Source organism: Ovis aries, chromosome 7 (assembly GCF_016772045.2).
Source record: "Ovis aries strain OAR_USU_Benz2616 breed Rambouillet chromosome 7, ARS-UI_Ramb_v3.0, whole genome shotgun sequence".
Lineage (NCBI taxonomy): Eukaryota > Metazoa > Chordata > Mammalia > Artiodactyla > Bovidae > Ovis > Ovis aries.
This window is the reverse complement of record NC_056060.1, coordinates 13,516,845-13,536,610: the sequence shown is the minus strand read 5'-3', so window position 1 is coordinate 13,536,610 and position 19,766 is coordinate 13,516,845. Positions and strand designations below refer to the sequence as shown.

Below are 19,766 nucleotides of genomic sequence, written 5' to 3'. Positions count from 1 at the left end.
TCTCCTTGGACCTGAGACAGACAACATGAGCTGAGGGTCCCAGGACGTGAAGCCAGAGCCTCTCTGTGGAATCTGTTCCACCTCAGGGGACAAAGGGGTGAGGGGGGAAGGGGTTCTCCCGTGAATCACAAAACAATCCCAACAACTTTTGCATGCCAGGCCCTGAGCTGGGTGCCAGGTGGGGGTGACCCAGGTGCGGCCCTCACAGCCAAGCCCCCCCAAACCCCATTCCCAACCTCTGCCCTCTGAGAGCAGCCTTGTTTTGCAAACACTGTCCCCTCTTTTCCTGTGACCCTGCAAATGGCCCTGAGAGGGACCCTGCACACCCCTCGGCTCAGCAGGGCAGAACCTGAGGCCCAGAGCAGACGAGCAGTTTGTAGAAGACCACACAGCAGCTGAGCGGAAAGGAGGCCGGGATCTAACACAGGGCTGGGGAGCCTGTTCCCTCAGTGCCAGACAGAGGCGGTGGACAGAGGGCTGGGGAAGGTGGGCAGAAATGGGTGGAGGGGTAGACCCCGCCCAGGACTTGTCGGGTGCTCCATTTCACCCCCAAGAGGTTGCAGACTGGAGCTGGAGCCAGACCGGCCACACTCTGCTCCCATCCCTTTCCCATCCCACCCACTCACCGTACCTGCCCCCAGCAAAGCCTCCTCCCCATTCAGCTGCTTCCCAGGGCTACACTCCTGGCTCGGCCTCACCCACCCGCCCCTTCTCCTTTGGATTTCACGCTGTATGACTGTGTGACCGAGCCCACTCTTCCCCAGCCTGGCTCAGAAGGCCGGCCCTCCCTGCTCTGTCCAGAGCTGGCACTATGCTGGACAACTCTGAGATGGAAACGGCTTCCAGGCTCCTATCTCTGAGCCTACCCCTTGCCTTTTAAAGATCAATTAAAGCCTTGGCGATGATTCACCTTGCAGTCTGGGACAGTGCCTTTGATGTCTGTTCCAGACCTGAGACCTCTGTGTTTCCAGAAACTTCTACCATGGGGTGAAGGTAGCGTCCCTCCCTCAGGCCAGGGCAGCCACAGCTTTGCAGAGGTGCCAGCCCTCCCACCCCGGGCTTTACCTTCTCAAGCTGGGGGTGCCAGGCCTTGACTGGGGGGGTGGGGGCAAGGCACGGGAAAAGGGCCCGTGAACACCAGGAATTCTTTCCACAAAGGACAACTGGAAAAGCGAAGCACCTCTGCTTCCTTTGGCGGCTAAGGGCCACGGACGGAGAATGTTTAATATAAAAACATCTGACAAAGTACCTTCAGGATATATTTTCTGCATCAAAGAAGGAGCTCTTGGCAACAGGCGGTCTACCCTGACAAGGAAACTTTCGAGCGCGGCTCCCGATTGTTACAGACACCGGAGGAAAGCATGCCAGCGGGGACAGGAGGGCGAGCCATGCGGCCCGGCAGACAGATGGTTGTGATTAGACTGGATGCAACCAAGTGCATTTTCTGGAATTTCAGGTCTCCTCAGAAAACCTGCCGGTTCCCCCGGTGACACAGGCCACCTGAGGCGGAGTGAGGGGCAGGGGCCATCTGCCTCCAGCTCAGAGGCACACAGCCCTGCATGGACAGGCACAGGGCTCCCCCTCAGCCCAGCAGCCTCCACGCACAAGCTCAACTACTCGCCATCTCACTGATGTACTCATGTACTCATCCAGCAACCACTGATGAGCAGAGGCTCTCTAAAACCCGATGGCAGCTGTTCACGTTGAACCTCGGAGACCCAGGAACACAGAAGCCCCAGAAGAGCAAGAACCAGGAGTCCCATATCTTTCAAGGGAAAGAGAGGGCACCATGCCAGACTCCAAGGAACCCAAAAGAGGCCAGAGCGCCTGGGTCTGATCCCAGGTCCACTGCTTTCTAGCTGGGTAACCTTAGGAAGTTGGTTAACCTCTCCGAGCCACAGTTACTTGTCCTTTAATTTGGCTCATAAGTAGCTACTTCATAGACCTGTTGGGGGGATTCATAAATGTGATTGTTAAATGTGTTATGATCTGTCTTTATTTTTATGTGTTCTCTCTCTTTTCTAGGTCTCTTTGCCCCAGGCAAAAATCCATTCATTCATTCATTCATTCATTTATGCCATGACCATTCATGTCAATTCATCCGTGTCATTAAGCCAGTGACCTCTGGCTATTGGCTAGGACCTGTGCTGGATGCTAAGGCAAGGTCCAGAGCCCCTTCAGTTCCAAGCATATACCGGAGGTCCCCCGGCCCAGTAACTACTGCCCATCTGTTCCAGCCATTCTTCCAGATTCAGGACATCTCTGGATTCAACTTACCCTATTCCCCATCTCTCATGTATTAACCTTCTGCCACAAATAAACTCAGAACACACAAGGCTATTTGCACAGCCCTCTGCTTCTGCACAAGCTCTTCCTTCCTCCTGACAGGCTGTCCCCATCCTATCGTCCTCCTGGCGAACACCGAGTCATCCTACAAAGCCCAGCTCAGAGTCACTCTCTCCTTGAAGCTTTCCCTGAACACCTCATTCCCACCCCAAGACAGTCCCCCGTTCTTGTTTCTGTGCTGGTACGAAGGCCTGTCCACATCTCCACAGCGCTTAGCACAACCACTCCCCATTCTCTGCTTGCTATCTGCCTCTCCTAGACCATCGGCTCCTAAGGGAAAAGTCCTGGCTTTCTTCACTTTGAGCACCTGCACCAGCATGCAGCAGGCTCTTAATATGCGTTCAATACGCTGACTCGTCATCCCAAAGCCTACAGTCAGGAAACATGCCAGCCCCAGGGTCCTTTGTCAGGGACCCTGTGTGATTTCTGGTGAACCAGTCACCTTCTCTGGGCCTCGGATTCATCGCGGGTTAAGTGTACCCCCAGCTCTAGTTCCCAAGTTTTCATACTCTGGGACTAGGATTGCCGGGGTGGTGAGTGGTGGGGAGTCCAGGACACCAACCATCTCCTTCTGCATGGCCTTGTTCCAGGCCGTAGTTTTACTTTGATGAGACAATGATGAGAAGTTAAGATGCTGCAGGCCAGAAGTCCCAGCTCTGCACAACCCCTCAAGGTCCAGGAGCTGGTACCAGGGAGCCCTTGAGATCAGTGGTCCAGTGGGCCCAAAGTATAGGGAGCAAAGCAAACTGAGACTAGGCAGTGAGGAGCTTACCAAAACTCACACCACAGGGCAAAGGGCAAGGCCAAGCCTGAAACCCACAGAGGTGCACTGCTCACCACCCCCACGTACTTCTTGGCAAACTATGCTCACCAGGCCTCCTCACACGGCCCGGTCCTCCCAGGACTGCTGGCATCATCTCTGTTGCTCCAGCCCTCAACCCCTCACTGCTTCTCTTCTAACCCCAAACCACCAGCCCAGGAAGAATGGGTTCCTCTATGAGATATCTGGGAGGCTTTAGGGAGGAAACGCCTTTTATTTTTTCTTTTGTAGATGAAAGCTATAACAGAAAGAAAACACATGGCAGACAGACTTCCCTGGTGGTCCAGGCGTTAAGAGTCCACCTTCCAGTACCAGGGACACAGCTTCGATCCCTGGTCCAGGAAGATGCCATGTGCTGTGGGGCACATAAGCCCGTGTACCACAGCTACTGAAGCCTGTGTGCCTCAGAGCCTGTGCACCACAACGAAAGAAGCCACTGCAAGGAAGCCTGCTCCCCGCAACTAGGAAGTACCCCTGTCTGTCACAACCAGAGAAAGCCCCTGCTCCCCGCAACTAGGAAGTACCCCTGTCCGTCACAACCATAGAAAGCCCCTGCTCCCCGCAACTAGGAAGTACCCCTGTCCGTCACAACCAGAGAAAGCCTCAGAACAGCCATAAATACAAGGTTTTAGAACCTTTAAAAAAAAAATTATAAAAACAAACAAAAGAACCCATGGCAGAGATATGATGTTAAGATCCAAATGCTGCTGACTTTGGAACCAGAGGGGAGTGCATCTTTTCCCCCACCCCTGCCCCAAGAGGAGGCAAGGAGTCTGGGGCCATTTCGGAACTGGAAACGGCAAGCTGGTCCTGGCCCAGGAGCTCAGCGCCAGTCCCCATCCACAAATGTCCAAGCTGGTGCCTGACCTGGGGGGTAGGCAGAGCAGGAGTGGGCCACACCCAAGGGCACCTCCGATCCAGGTTCAAGGCGAACTAGACAGGTCACCGTCTGCCCCAAACTCTAGTAACACGTCCTTCCTGCTCTCTCAGGCCAAATGAAACCCTCTTTTCAACTAGAAGTCAGTCCCCTTGCCCTCCTGCTCTCTCTTCTAAACCACTCACTCAACACATGGCCCCCCAGACCCTGACAGGCCCTGAGCGCTGTCACACGTCAAGGCTGAGCACAGTCATGTGCAACAATGCTATCCAGGCCCTGCCTGTCACCCAGGTGCCATCAGTTGGTAAAAATTCACCAAACTGGACACTGATTTGTATACTTGGTATATTATAAAGTCTTTAAAAATATATGTATTACCTAGACCCTGACCTCCTCACACCTCATCTCCCACCAACATCAGGTATTTTCCTTTCCAACCTCTCTACCCTCCTTAGGTTTCTCAATATCAGACTGTTTTTCATACCTCCAGGCCCTTGCACTTGATATTTCTTCTACTGGGACTGTATCCCTCAAGCCTAAACCCTGTTTCTTTGGTAAACTCCTATTTATCCTGCAAAACCCAGCTTAGATATCACCTCCTCCAGAGAGTCTTCCTGGGCCACTTCCCACACCAAGAGATAGTCACTAAGCCCTTCTTCCTCTTGACTGCCTCTTATACCACTTTTCATGACTACTATTTGTGTCTTCACCTGTTTGTGAGCACCTTGAGAGCAAAGATGATGTAATTTTTATGTCTGTGTCTCCAGCCCAAGCACAGTGCCTGGCACACTGTAACAGCCATACCTACCACATGTACGCCAAGCCTTGGCTGACTCAATTGGCATCACCTCATTTCACCCTCACTATAGATGATACATTGTCATTTCCACCCGATTTTATAGGTGAGAAAATCAAGGGTCAGAGTGGCTCAATGGCTGCCCCCAGTCCTACAGCTAGGAAATGGCAGAGCTGGGACTTGAACCCAGGGCCTGCTGGTGTGCACTGCATGCTCTTCAGCCCAGCCTGCTGCAGAGGCTCAGCACACACTAACGGAGCTGCGCTGAGGACCCTGGAGAACGAGGAGGTCTAGGGTCTGTGCTGGACCAGGACCTCTGAGGCAAGCATGCTTGAGCCCAGAAACAGCAGCAGGACTCAATACTGCGTTAACTCATTCCCCTCCTGACGTCTGCAGGCACTGACGCATATCAGACAGCACCGACCGCAGAGGGGAACCTCCTTGGGGACCAACGACAGGAAAGGAGGCAGGTGGGCGGGCAGCATGGACCCGTCTGAGTTGTGACCTGGCTCCACCTGCTATATGCTTGCTGTGTGGCCCTCAGCCACTCTCCTGAGCTTTCTGAGCCTTTGTGTCCAGAACATGCAGCCTCTGTTCTGCCAATCTGCAGAAGGCACAAGTCCTAGAGGATGACCTGCGCCCTTGAGGCGCTTTCAGTCTGACTGGTGGAGGAAAGACATCCACATCCAGCTAAACCTCCAGCTCTCCACATTGTCCTACGGAGCTCTCTTCCTTCCCGGGCCTTCTCTTCCAAATGAGAGGCTCATCCTCACTGATGCAGCTCTGAAGAAACCAGCACACTCCACAGGATGAGACACTGGTACACAGAGTCAGGTACCAGACAAAGGACTGCCTGGTGCCCATGACAGGCAGCTCACACTATGACTCACATATAGTGGGTGCTTAATAGAGCACCTGAACAGTTATCCAGTAAGCACTAGAATGGGATATTCTGTTCTAGAGGGGAGTCACTGGTTCCTGCAGAGCCAGTGCTCCACACCCCAGCCCCCAAGCACTGGAGTCAGGCAGGCCTGGCTTCTAAAGCAGCGCATCACCTCGAGCCTTGGTCAACGCCCAGAGCTCACTCAGCACCCAACACCGAGTCTGGCCTGGCTGCCCCTCCTCATCAAGGGCAAAAAAGCTCCTATGTCTTGCTCATTCTGTGCTTCTAACCTAGAGCCCAGAGAACCCAGCCCTCAGAATGGTCATTCCCATGCGGCCCTTCATCCTACAATTTCTTTGAATTATCGCATATCTTGCCTTTCAGTTGCCAAAAAGAGTTGCCTACCAGCCACTCATACTTTAGTCTGAATTTAACTAGAGCGACTCTTGCTTTCCTCCCCAAACTAAATCAAAATCAAGGGAATGGGAGAGGGGTGGAGATGTAGAAAAGAAGAGGATGACCTGAGGGGGCTTCAGGCAGTCAAGGGGCGGCAATCAGGCAAGGGAGCCAGAGTGTCAAGGACCTGAAGGCATGCCAGAAGGGACTTCTAGGCTTTCAGGTTTTCCTAAATCCCATTGAAGACTCCAGGCGTAGCAGTCCTTTACTCAGTGGCAGCTCCACATTCTGACCCCTTACCAGGCGATCTTGATGAAGTCACCTGCCCCCATGAGCTTCAGTTGTTGATGGTGTGGATCACGTATCAACATGGGGAAGTGACATACAGATCAGATGAGAGAGTGTCAAGCATTCAGCAGAAGGCTGAGCCAAGACAGACGTGTGTCCTGCTGCCCCCACGACACCCACCGATGTGTCCTCAACTGCCCCAGCTATGACTGCCTCTCAAAACCCCCACCCTGTTCCCCCTAATGCGGCCTCAACAACAGGACAGGAAAGTGAAGCAGAGAGACCTTGGAGCTGGATAAAAATAGCCAGCCTAGGGCCGGGTGCTGGCATTGTCATTGTGCAAACAAGGGCGGTCTCTGGCCTGGGCTGCAGACACCCGGCTCCAGCGACACTGGTCCCAGGATGCCGAGAGAGGCCAGGCTCCCAGGGACAGCGGCGCCCCCTGGGATGCAGGGAGACAGAGGGGACTGGAGTGGTGGCTGAGCTGGTCTCTGGGTAGAGAGGTGCCTCTTGCCAGGCCCCAGCCCTGTCCCTGGTGCTTCAATCAGGACAGGCTGACCCCAGGTGGCTCGCTCTACCTGGCCAGGTGTGGCTGGGGGAGGAGGATGGGGATCGCTGCCATGGGAAGCTGGGTGGGCCCTACACAATGCGTGAGCTGGGCAGTCACACGGCTCAGGCTCCCATCCCAAGCCTATCACCTCTGGTTTGGGAATTTGGGGCAGTGGCCCAGCAATGAGCCTCAGTGTCCTCACCTGCAAAATGGGGGGAATCACATCTGTGTCACTGGGTTATGGTAATGAGTCAACAATATGGAGAAAAACCAGCAGTTAGCAAAGTGCTAACTGTGAACGCCAAATGTTAAATAAATAAAGGTCAGTATCAGCATCCTCATCACCTGTCCTCGAGCGTCACGGGCCTGGCTCAACACATTCTACCCACTCGGAGCCCTCACCTTTCCCACCTCACCTCCCGCCCTGCCCTCATGCACCATGCATCTTTACAGGATGAGACTTGTTTTACCATCCACTGAGACCTCTCCGGGCCTTCTCCTCATCCTGCAGGGCCTCCCTGCCTGAGCCTGTCCTCCAGGGTGACAGCCACCCACAGCCCCAACTCTGCGTGCTCCCAGCATGCAGGGGCAGTGCCAACCCCATTGGTCCTGGGATCCCCACGGCACGAGTAAGCTGGGAAAGCTGAACCAGGAGTCCCTCAAGCGGGAGGAGACCTGTGCCATCCCTGAGGCGGGCTTGGATGATTGCACTGGAGAGGACGCTCTCCTTGCCTACTGAGACCACCCGCGACTCAGACCAATCACCCCCCAACAGGAAATCCCAAACGTCCTCCCCAGTTCCTTCAGCCCCTAAGAATCCCAAGGCGCTGGGTGCCAGATTTGCTCATGAGAGCCACGTGATCCTCATTCACAGTAAAGGGCATCAGTGCTATCCCACCAGTCAGAACCAAAGACCACTCTGGGATAACTGGGTGGGAATCCCAAACACAGGCCCACTGGACCCCAAGGTAGCCAGATCTAATGGCCTCAGGGTCTCCAGAGACCTCCCAGCCTCGAGAGGGTGCTCCCTCCTGGGAACCGAGTAAAGGAGGGGCCTCCAGCAGGTTCTCTGGGCTCTGCTCCCTTCCAGCCTGAGCCACACACCAGGCCAGCTCTGGGATGACAGTGATCAAGAGAGACGACGTCTGCAAACATGTCATGAACCCGTAAGGCACCTCCACACACAGCAGTTTCCACCATTAACAAGGCGAAGGGATGCTGAAAAACCATCCATCCGACCGTGCGACCGACGCCAGTGCAATCCATCCAAATTAAATACACTCTGATTGTTGGCACAGACATGGAATCACGCATTCAGGAATACTTTTAAGCCTCTTGCTTTATATTTACATGTGGCTTCCCTCCACATAGGCAGAGAGGGAAAAGAAGGGATTAAAACAACAATGTCTTGTGCTGCTCTAGTTAGGTTTTTCAGGGCAAGACATTTTAAGCAGTAGGGTCAAAAGGCAGGGTGAAAACAAAGCGGCCCAGTCAGAGGGGCCACCAGAGAGCAGAAGGCAAGTGGGGCCCAGAAGACCCGGGCCGCAGTACCAGCTGTGTCATGAGCCCCACCGTGCCCGTGGGCAAGTCACTGCCTGCTCTGGCTTCTAGTTTCCCTGTCTTCCAAACAGACACACTCTTGTGCTCTCCTGAGGCTGTGACAGAACACGGAATGGACGGGGAAGGGCTCTGGACATAGGCGCTGAGCAGGTAGCCCTGAGCAGCCAACATCAAGACACCCTTAAGTCAAGGAGAGCGTACATAAGAAATGACAGAAGTCCGTGAAATACGTTCATTGGAGGTACATCCAGTCTTTACGGAGAAGTGGGGCACAGAGCCGTGGTCAGGAGCACAGAGGCGTGGTGGCAGATGGCTCTGCTCCTGTTGTGACCTGGGCAAGTCACCTTCCTACTGTTATGAGTCGATGATCATAAAAGGGCCTGAGTACCGGATGTGGCCCAAAGTAAACACTCAATAAACAGCTACGATGACTGTTGCTGCCATTATGACATGGGGGTGGGGTCAGGGGAGGATGGTTCAGATGCAGACAGAGGCCTTCTTGCAGAGATCCAGCCATGCCCGCTCTGGAAGCATCTCCAGCCCAACAGGCTGTCAGTCAATGCAGTAGAACCAGGCCATGAGCCCCAGCTGTCCTCACAGTGCCCCCTACACACCCTGCTCCCAAAGGGCCCCACAGACCTTGACACCTGAGTCCCTCCTGCCCCTGGAATCCCCTGACTCACCACTAACCTGTCATTTCTCAAGGAAAGCTTGATCTACGTCTTTCCCAGAATGGGAAAGGCCCTATGGCCAACACCTAAATGCCGGGGGTGGGAGGAGGCTCTTCACCAGAGTTCTCTCTGCTTCCTAGCCCAGCATCCACTGCCCAGAGAGAGACATGGAAACCACAGCCTCTGGAAAAAACTCCTCGCGGGTCAGACTTCATGAATGTTCTACCCACTCCATTTCCCCCTCTTCTGACCCTTCACATCAGTCCTTTCCTAGAGGCGGGGATAAGAGAAACCTACAAAGACAATGAAAACAAACACATCCATTTTGCTGCCTCTCGGCAGCAGGGGGAAAGGATCCCTTCAAAATCGGGATGGAGAGTTGGGCTGCGTTTTCATCATTTCCACAACAGACAACTAGTTAAAGCATGGATTGCCGGACACTGGACAGGTTCTCACCCGCAGGCCCCATTCATACAGACTGTTCTTCACCCCAAGAACACCAGTGATGAGGACACTGATAGTCTTCTCCTTGAGGGGTAGGAGGCCCAGGGAAAAGAAAAGGCGGGGGGGACAACAACAAGACCTCCATCAGGCCCCTGCCACCGGACCCCCTCCTGTAAATTCAACACAACAGTTACATGCAAGGGAAAAAGAAATGCCAACCTGAGAATTCACCCGGAGCTGTGATGAGGGAGTTGGTGGCCTCTGTTTCAGTGTAAGACAATGTGGAATCAGATAGATCTGCAGGAGGGAAGAGAAAGAGAACTTAGTTGGCTGTCGGGGTTTCCTCTCTTATTTCTCAAGCATGCATGCGAGTGTGTGTGTGTGTGTGTGTGTGTGTGTGTGTGTGTGTGCGCGCGCGCGCATGCGCGTGCACATGTGGGCATGCGGATGCTTGCAAAGGGCAGCCTGTGCCTCACAACTTTCTGCTGCCACTCCCCGTCCCACGATCGCACGAGACCAGGCCGGCCAACCCTGGAACTCTTCTGGAAAATGCTGACTGCTGCAGCTCTGGCACCTGAAAAAGTTTCAATTGCTCTGACCACAGAAATAACCCAAGTTCAGGGGACCAAGCAAGTAGTAACTTGGAGCCTCCTTGGGTAAGGTTAAATTAAGCCCCTAAACAATTCATAGCTGCTGCACTTAATTACAACCATTAAAATTCTTGAAGCTGTTCCTTCTTGCTTCCTTCCTTCCTTCCTTCCTTCCTTCCTCCCGCTGGAGCTGGGGAAACTCTGTTTTAACAAGTTACCAGCCATCCTCACTCTGTCCCGCTTACACCCCTCTAATTAAGGGCTCAAGCGTTTGCTCCCAGACTAACTGTTTTCTCTCTCCCTTCCCCCACTCTCTCACATCCAAACCTGCTCCCAAAGGAACTTTCAACGTCTGGACTGGTTTTTCCTTTTTTCAAGGCATTCATTTGTTGTTTAAGTAGTTTTAAGTACCTCATACGGCGCACACTATTTGTTTCCTCTATCTGCAGTGCAGCTTAGAGGGGAGATGGGAAATTCTTTCGCACAAGTTTTCTCCTGAACACTGAGCTGCTAGTGGGACAAGCCGGTGCCTTTCGGGACAGGCTGACTTGGGAAGTTTTCCCTGGGCCTGTGCCTCTGCCACCAGCAACGGGGTGTTGTCCCTGTTAAGGGACAGGTCTGTCCAGGAGTCAGAAGACATGTTCTTCCTGGAAGGCCTGTAGCATCTTTCATCTTCCCACCCAGCTTAGTGTCGCGCAGCTGGTCCACTGGCTCAGGAGAGCCACTCCAAGCTGGGGAAACCCTGAGACAAAAACCGTTAGCCTAGGCCCTTGCGAGCTAGAATTCCATTCGATCCTGTAGGAATTTTTTTCCTTTTACCACATGGCTTGGGGAGCGGGAAGATGAAACATTAACCAATTTGGCCTTTCTCTATTTTTTTTTCCTTTTTCTTTTCCCACTTGCCAGATGCTGACTGGGTGTTCTGGGTTTTATTTTGTTTTTTGGTTTCATGTGACCACAGCAGCTTAGAAGTGAACTGACTTTTTGTTTATGAAAAACTAACAATGCAAGGAAGAGAAAATACTACAAAAAATAACTCAGACTATTTACCAGGGCCTGAGAAAGTTATCTCCTGGTCAAACAGGTTTGGAGGAAAATAGGGACAGATGGAAAATCTCTTTTAAAAAAAGACAATAACCTCAATGCCTAAGTAGGAACCTCGTAAAAGAATTTTGCTTTTCATACCTAATCTTCCCAAAGTGTTCAAGCCCCAAGTCTTGTTGCCACTTCTTGTCTGAAGCAGTAACATCCCAGGCTGAACCCTGTTTCTTCATGAAGTGCTGTGGAGCCGACACAGCCAGCTTCGTGAACTTTCCAGGGGTTGGGTGATGGGTGTTTCCCATCCCTTGCAGCTACAAGTCCCTGCCATGCACTCTCCAACCCCTCGCATCTGGGGCTTCTAGCAAGGCCCTCCAAGACCGTTGTAGGAAAAGAACACTCCCCGCCTCGGTCACTGCTCAAGTCCCAGGGAGGAACCCCATTTGGAAGCTGGAGCCCAGGGTTCGAGTCCCACCCTCCACTCTTAGTAAAATCAGGGGTCACCAGCTTTGCCTGCCAGGGGCCCAAAGAGAGTATTTTCAGCTTTGTGAAACTCTCCACTGAAACCCTCCACCTCTGCTGTGGTTCTGTGGCAGCGGCCACAGACAGCACAGCCGGCTTCCAGCAGAACACCGTCAGCGATGCTGAAATGTGAATTTCACATGGCTTTCACACGCCACAAGAGTCTTCTGCTTTGGGTGGGTTTGTGTGGGGGTTTTTTGTATTTTTTTTTTTTAACCATTTTAAAAAGCAAAAACCATTCTCGGCTCATGAGCCACGAACAAAAACAAACGGTGGGCTGTCGTCTTCTGACTCCTGAGCACCAGCAAACGTCACTTCCTCTTTCTCCATCTCAGTGGTCCCATTTGTAAAATAACAGGGACACTTGTTCATCTTCATATGGTCACTCTGCCTCGCTGGACGGGGTCCTGATATTTTGTGGCTTTATCACCAGCTGACCCACGATTCCTCAGGGCAATGATCCTCGACACTCAAACTCAGGTGCTACATTTACTAAGAACATTTGAGGGTTTTGGTTTTTCTTTTCCCCCATCTTTTGAATTAGGGATCTTCTAAGCAACTAGTACAATTATGTTAACTCAGAAAATGCTGAGACAGGCCTGGGAAGGAAGGGTGGGGTGCCGCTGAGCTGAACAGGGGCTACTGTGGGTTTCTGCCTCAGCCCCACTGCTTATCAGCTGGGCAGCCTTCAAGTGACAGGGTACCCCCAGACGACCTTTCCAGTTCCTCAGAGAACTAAATCAAGCTCCTCCATCCACGAGATGACCATACTTCAGGAAAAGCAATGAGGAAGTTGCCACCATTAAGGCACTGACTCATACCCCATCCTGGGACAGCCTCTGTCGTCCCAGACGGAGGAGGACCAACTCCCAGAGGGAACCAGTGGGCACTGCTGTCTCCGCAGTGGGGGGCCTGGAAGGAAAACTGGACTGGATGCCTGCAAGTTTATGACACTCAGGAGTGACCTCCCAGATGGTGCTGACACACACTACCGGGAAGAGGCCTTTACCAAAAACAAAACAAAACCCACTTTTTGTGGTCACTGGTGGAATGTGTTAGCATCACTGCCACGCCATCTGACTTTTAAAGCTCAGGTCTCATGGGAGCTGCCTGGGTCACCAAGTCACTCTCCTGGTGCTATTAAGGCCATACTCACTCACCCCAACACAGGGATTGTCCACTGGAGGAACCAGGAGGGCCAGAAAACAAGCCATCTCTACTTTTAAAACCATATGCATCTACCCCAGCATACGGGCTAAGCATTCAGCCCCAAGGCTTAGAAGAAAACACATCCTACCTCTGAATGGGACCTGCCAACAATGACATTACCACTGAGGGGTACCCTCCATGCTTGAGTGTACCAAGACACTTGCTTTCTAAACTTTTCAACTGTTCTTTCTGCCCAGGTGAATTTCTTGGCTTAATAAAGGTGGGGGTGGGGGTGGGGAATGACCCATACAGCTCCTTTCGACAGTGACTTCATGCTCAGCCTATCTGTCATGGTGCTAATTAATACACATCAAAGGAGAACCACCTAAGGCTGGGAGGGAAGGAGAGGAAAAGAGACAGAAACCCTAACCCACCTCCAATGAGATGCTGAAGTCAAAACCCATTCATCTCCCACAGGCTCATGTTTAAAGGTCACAGAGAGGTTAATGATGAGCGAGGAATTTCTAGATGTAAATAGCCCACTGCAGAGGCTGGGTCGGCTCTGGCCCAACTGGGAGTGTGTTTGTAAAACTTCACCCACCCCATTTCAAAGGCAACCAGGCTGGGGATCCCTTCCTCCCCTTGCTCTCTCTCGGGCTCTTCAGCACTGAGGCGGGGCCCTGGGGGAGCCTGGGATGGACACACCTCCCCAAGGGTCAGAGGGAGGACACACTTACCCAGTGGCTTGTACTCGTCGCGAGGAGACAGCCGAGAGTAGGGGGGTGGCGGTGATTCTGGAAGACAGGAGTCAGTGTGTCACTGCTGGGATGAGAAAGTTCACACAGAGGGGTTCTACGTGTTTTTGATGATTGATTTCCTCAAACAATAAACCCAGCTCCCAGGAAATCAGCACCTCTGCTGCCCAAATCCCCTGGAACAGCATAGGGAAAGCCACAGTCTTAGGCCACAAACCTGGGCGCAATCCCCGCTCTATCTCCTGCAGCTGTGTGACAGCTGGCACGCTACCTTACCTCTCTGAGCCTGTTTCCTCAGCTCTAAAATGGGGAAAATAATCAGAGAGACTCCCTAGGTTTGCCAGGAAGACAAAAGCAAATAAAGTATGTAAAATGCTCAAGACGATTCTTGGAACTGCAGAAAAATATCTAGACAAACAGCAGCTATTATTATTATAATGAGAGAAACGGGTACAGGCAAAGTCAGAGCTAGGATGCTCAGTTACATTTGAATTTTGGATATACATGGGATACACTTTGAGTATAAGTATGCCCCTTGCAATATCTGGGACATACTTATGCTAAAATATTACATGTTGTTTACCTGAAATTCAAATTTAACTGGGCATTCTGTGTTTTTCTTTGCTAAGTGTGGTAACTCTAACAAAACTGAGTGAGGGCAGAGGCCCACAGAGACACAGCAGCTCACTTACAAACAAGCTACCCTAGAGCAAAGGCCCTTCAGGGCGAGACGGGCATGACTGGTTAGGACCAAAAAAGCCAAACCCAGCTCCCCAGATGGGAGACCATACCCCAGTCACCACTGGTTCTCAGCCTCAGTCTCCCCCTCCGTAAAGAGAAGGGGCAGGACGCCACCTCCGTGGCTGCTCACCTCAGACCCTGTGTGATTCCTTATTGTCTATGGCATTTTCATTTGGGTTTCCTTTCATTTGCCTAAAATACTTGTCCTTAAAAACATATACTTTGTCTTCAGAAGAATTCCTTAGCCTCTTGCTTTCTGGGAAGTAACAATTTGCTAAACTAAGTAACAATTTGCATGCATGAAATGACCCTTCATTTTCTGTAAATGAAACTAAACACCATCAAATCGCAAACTAAAACAAACTCTCAGTGGTAGTAAAGCGGTAATAACTATTATTAGGCAGGTATCAGGAATGACACAAGGGGTAATAAGTGTTTTTCGCAATTATAATAAGGCACAATTAGTTGTAGGAGCAGGCAGCTTCACCTCTTCCCCAACCCGGCTTTTCCAGCTAGAAATGACTTCAACAAAGTCTAGAAACAGGGAATCTTTTGTGGACTGGATTGGGGAGAAGGAAACTGAATCACGGATTAGCCACTGGGAGCGAAGCAAACATTTGCTGAATGCCTACCCTGTGTCTCTCTCTGCGCTGGGGCCTTTCCATTTCATTCACTGTATTTCATTCCTTTGGACCTTAGGTACAGAGTGGTTAATCATGCTCATTGGGTGCCTACTTTCATTTCATCCTTTCTCAAAAATAAAGAAGACGACCATTATCATCCCCATTTCACAGATGAGAAAACTGACTTTTCCAGTGCCTCCCCAGCCAATCATGGTGGAGCTGGGATCAGAGCCCAGGCCTGCCTCTACTATACACCCCAATGAGACAGGCAATCAAGAAGCACCCTGTTGGGACTTCCTTGGCAGTCCAGTGGTTAAGACTTCACCTTCCAATGCAGAGGGGCGTAGGGTCAATTCTTGGTTGGGTAGCTAAGATCCCACGTGCCTTGTGGCCAAAAAACCAAAACATAAGAGAGAAACAATAGTGTAACAAATTCATAAAAGATTTAAAATGGTCCACATTTAAAAAAAAAAAAAAAAAAGGAGCATTCAGTCTTCCACTCCTTCATCCCAGCTGGGTCTGGTACATCCCATGCACAGAAAGCATTCAGTATAATGTGGACAAAGACAACAGTGATAAGGTTAATGGTAAAGCTGGAGGGAGAAAGAGGACATACAGGGCCAAAAGGGTCACCCAAGAGAGACCTCACGCAAGACTCAAGGAGGGGAACTGCTTCCTTCAGTAGGAGCCCCTTTATCCACCAACCCTGACCAGACTCAAGTGAGGACTAGACTCTCAGAACAAGAGGCAAAACACAGGAAGGGCTAGAGACCCATGGGGAAAGAGAATTGAAGCCAGTGCTCCATTGTACAGAGGAGAAGGCTGAGGCCTGAATAGGAGAAGTGAGCCCCTCAGAGTCTGACAGGGAGCTGGTGCAGAGGCAGAACCAGAGGCCAGGCTTCCTGACCCCCAGCCTCAAGCTCTTCCCACTAGCCCCCACCAGCTTATCAGAAGGCCTCCGACTCCTGAGTCAGGGTTCCTCTTGCAAACATCTGATTGGCTGAGGCCCAGGCTACACGTGGGCAGGAAGTCTGGACATCTGCCCTCAGATCTGTCCCCAAAAGTGAAATCTGGCAGCGATGGGCTGTGTGGGCTGGAGTCAAGCCACTGTAATCAACCCCAGCATCTCTTCCAGTGGCTGTAACCTGGGACCTGGAAAGGGGAAGAGGGGCTCAAGAAGATCCCCCTCATGGAAGCCACTTAGGCCTTGAGTTACAATACTCACCACCCACAGACACACCTGAGCTGGGGGCATCTAACACATGAGTGAGGCAAAAAGCAACTCCACAGACCTGGGAATTGCAAAGCTTTTAGGAGGGACTTTACCAGCACCCCCATCCTCCTCCATTCTAGCAAAACCATCTGCACAGAGACTGGAAGCACATCACTAACTTCCATCCTGCCAAGTCGCCTCAGTCGTGTCCGACTCTGTGCGACCCCACAGATGGCAGCCCACCAGGCTCCTCCGTCCATAGGATTTTCCAGGCAGGAGTACTGGAGTGGGTTGCCATTGCCTTCTCCAATGCATTAAAGTGAAAAGGGAAAGTGAAGTCGCTCAGTCATGCCCGACTCTTAGCGACCCCATGGACTGCAGCCCACCAGGTTCCTTCGTCCATGGGATTTTCCAGGCAAGAGTGCTGGAGTAGGTTGCCATTGCCTTCTCCAAACTTCCATCCTAGGCAAGTAAAAAAGAGACTCCATCCCCAAGACACCGGAATTTAGAATATCAGAGGTTCCCCCCAACTCAACTTCTTTTAACTGATGGGGTAAGTTGGGTAGAGGCAGGTAAAGGGCCCATCCAAAGCCACACAGGAAGGCCGAGGTTATTCTACTTCAACTAAGCAAAGGGGGAGGCCAGTTCAGGACTAATACCAAGTTACATTAAAAAAAAAAAAAAAGTTATCATTCACATACCCTAAGATCCACTCTTTCAAAGTATACAATCCAGTGGTTCTTAGTACATTCAGATTTGTGAGACCAACACCACCACCTAATTACAGGACATTTTCATCACCCCAAAAGGAACCCTGCCCCATTCGCAGTCATTCATTCCTCCCAATCCCTAAACCTCAGGCAACCACAAATCTACTTTTTATTCTCATGGGTTTGCCTACTCTGGATATTTCACACGAAAGGCTTCCTATAACATGAGGACTTTCGTATCTGGCTTCCTTCATTTAACATACTGGTTTCCAGGCTCAACCATGCTGTCCTCTCATACTTCATTCTTATTTTTGGCTGAATACTATTCCACTGGATGGCTATACCACAATTTGTTTATCCATCTATGAGCTAATGGACATTCGGTTGTTTCCACTTTTTGGTTCTTAGGAAATAAATGCTGCTATACACAAACCTCTCACTGGCACCTCCAACACATCAACCCTCCCCGCACGGATCTGGGAAGAGGGAGCCCCAGGTCAAGAACTCAGGTGGGACAGAAGGTCTGAAGAGACAGTGTAAGGTGCCTCCAGGCCCTCTGTCAGCACTCCCCTCTTAGAAGCTACCTTAGTACTTAGAAATCTTGTGATTTCCGAATAATAACTTTTGTGCTCTAAACTTCAAGGGGAGCGCTCTTAGGGCTCTACAGGCCCCTTGGAAAGAAACGATCATGGGCAGGAGGAAGGGAGGGAGGGAGGAAGTTGGGGAGGGGAGAGAGAGAAAGAGATCAGAAACTCCAGCCTCTGCAGACAGCCAGCTTCAGACATTAACTTCAGGAATCGCCTCCAACTTCCTTCAGAAGTGAGAGCAGTCAGCCAGGGGCCGAGGGTATCAGAAGGCTAACACTCAGCCCAGTTCAGGTCAGCTCAGCTCAGCCCAGACAAGCCTCTGGTTAGCCCCCAGGGGGTACTGAGCCTTTGGGATCTAGACCCTAACTGCAAAGCCAGAAGAGTTCACAGCCTCTCCCACTGCCTGGTAAGGTTTCAACTGGAGACATTACCTTCCACCCCATCTGTGCAGCCTAGCATCTTCTTAGGAAAGGTTCACGTGCCTTCCTGGGCCTCCCAGTTTTCACCCTCCGGAGGAGTGGCCTCCCGGGTGCCTGTCCCCTCCACCCCCAGAACCTGAGGGATCAACCCCAAGCCCTGGGGTGGGAGAAGCCGAAAAGAAGCTCTTGGCGCTTTAAGGCCGGCGGAGCCTAATTGCCCAGATTCCCCCGGCAGCCAGATAAACAGCGCAGCCGGCTGGCGCCAGCAAGAGGCAAACTGCACATTATCACCCCTTCCTCACCTCCAAGGAGGAGCTCGGAGGAGCAGGGCGGGCAGGCCGAGGGGCCGCCAGAGGGGCGGGGCGGGGGCTTGGAAGCCCAACTTGAAATTGATCTCATTTCAAAGGGATAATGCCAGGCCAAATAAAAGGAAAACTTTCTAGCCCATTCTAATTCCTATAGTCCTGGCCTGGGAACCCTGTGTTTTCCTAGGCGGCCTCCTCCAGTCGTTCAGAAGTTCTCTCCCTAGCTCTGTCTCTTTCCCTGGCGCAATTTGGATAATAGTAATTTACTGAATATAATTACAGAAAAAAAAAAAAAGTGGTGAAGCAAAGAGCAGGAGATTTATTCCAAAGTTAATGGATACTTTCGGGAGAAAGGAGCTCTATAAACACAGGTTAGAACTGTGATTAAAGTATTTCTCCACATTTCCGTCCACATAGGCACCAAGCTCAGCTAACTGGCTTTTCCTGGGACAGAAAGATACACCAGAAGGAGGGAAAGCCAGGGCTTGAGTCCCACGGGAGGAGGAAGCCCAGGGCAGAGCTAGGTATGGGGGACCCCACTTTCTGAGACAAGCATGAGGGAGAGGGCAGGCCTGTGTAACCTGGAATCCACCCATCGGACTTTAAGGATGCTGTTCGCCCCCTTGCTTTACAGATGAGAAAAGAGGCCTAAAGAAAACTGGCCCCAATGCCCCAAAGCAAGCAGAAGGATGGAGCAGCGCTTGCTCTGAGCAGCAGGGAGTCACACTGCCCAGAGTGGGGCCGCCTGTCACTAGGGATCCCTCCTAGGGGGCACTGGGGTGCAAGTGGGTGCCCCTCAGTTGGCCTGCTGAGTATTCCAGCCTACTCTGTGTGTCTGCTGGCCCCGGTGCCCCAGCCCTCTCCCCCAGGGGCCTGGAAGGAGCAGTCTCCTTATCAGGACGCGCACGGCTGAGCTCCAGCTATGCACCCGCCCAGCTCAGGGAGTCAGGCTGGCGGCCAGGAGGCGGAGGTGGGGTGGGTAGCACCTCCCGCCCGCCAGACCCCCAGTTCTCAGTCCTGGTGGCTTAAGCCATCAGGCAGAGGATGAAGCAAAAGGGTCAATCTGGTGCCTATAGGACACTCGTCCCAGACCACCAGTCCTCCCAAATCCCCCTGGCGTGGCTTGAATGGGGGGGGGGAGGGGGCCGGGTGCAGCGCTGAGCTAGTGAAGAAGCTGGAGAGCAGGCACAGCCCCTGCAACAGCGCCTCCTTCTGGGACAAGGAGAGGAATCAAGTGCCAATGCTGAGTCTGGAACTTGGTGTCGAGAATTTTCTAGAGCCAATCCCACTGACCCATAGGGAGACAGAGAGGGGAGATTACTCCCCCTCCAAGGTCAAGTTGTCATACTGGCAGGACAGAGCCTAGGGCCAGGTCTGTGGGTCAGAACCAGTCCACTGCAGTTTGCCCTTTAACTTAAAACTGCTCAAGTTCACCAAATTCAAACCAAGACTTATCCAAAAAGTACGGGCAGGGTGGGTCCTG

At 52.0% G+C, this 19,766-nt stretch overlaps 1 protein-coding gene across 2 annotated transcripts in view; it reads right to left on the bottom strand.

The window, feature by feature from the left end:
* SMAD6 (SMAD family member 6) overlaps nt 1–19,766 on the bottom strand; it is a 77,592-nt gene that overhangs the window by 54,007 nt on the left and 3,819 nt on the right. The window contains exons 2-3 of one of the 2 annotated variants that reach the window (XM_004010255.6): nt 13,668–13,724; nt 9,851–9,928 (exon numbers count right to left, since the gene is read on the bottom strand). The exons of the other annotated variant lie outside the window; for it this stretch is intronic. Coding sequence (XP_004010304.2) covers nt 9,851–9,928; nt 13,668–13,724 — 135 coding nt within the window. The remainder of the gene's footprint in view (nt 1–9,850; nt 9,929–13,667; nt 13,725–19,766) is intronic. 2 annotated transcript variants of the gene reach the window in all.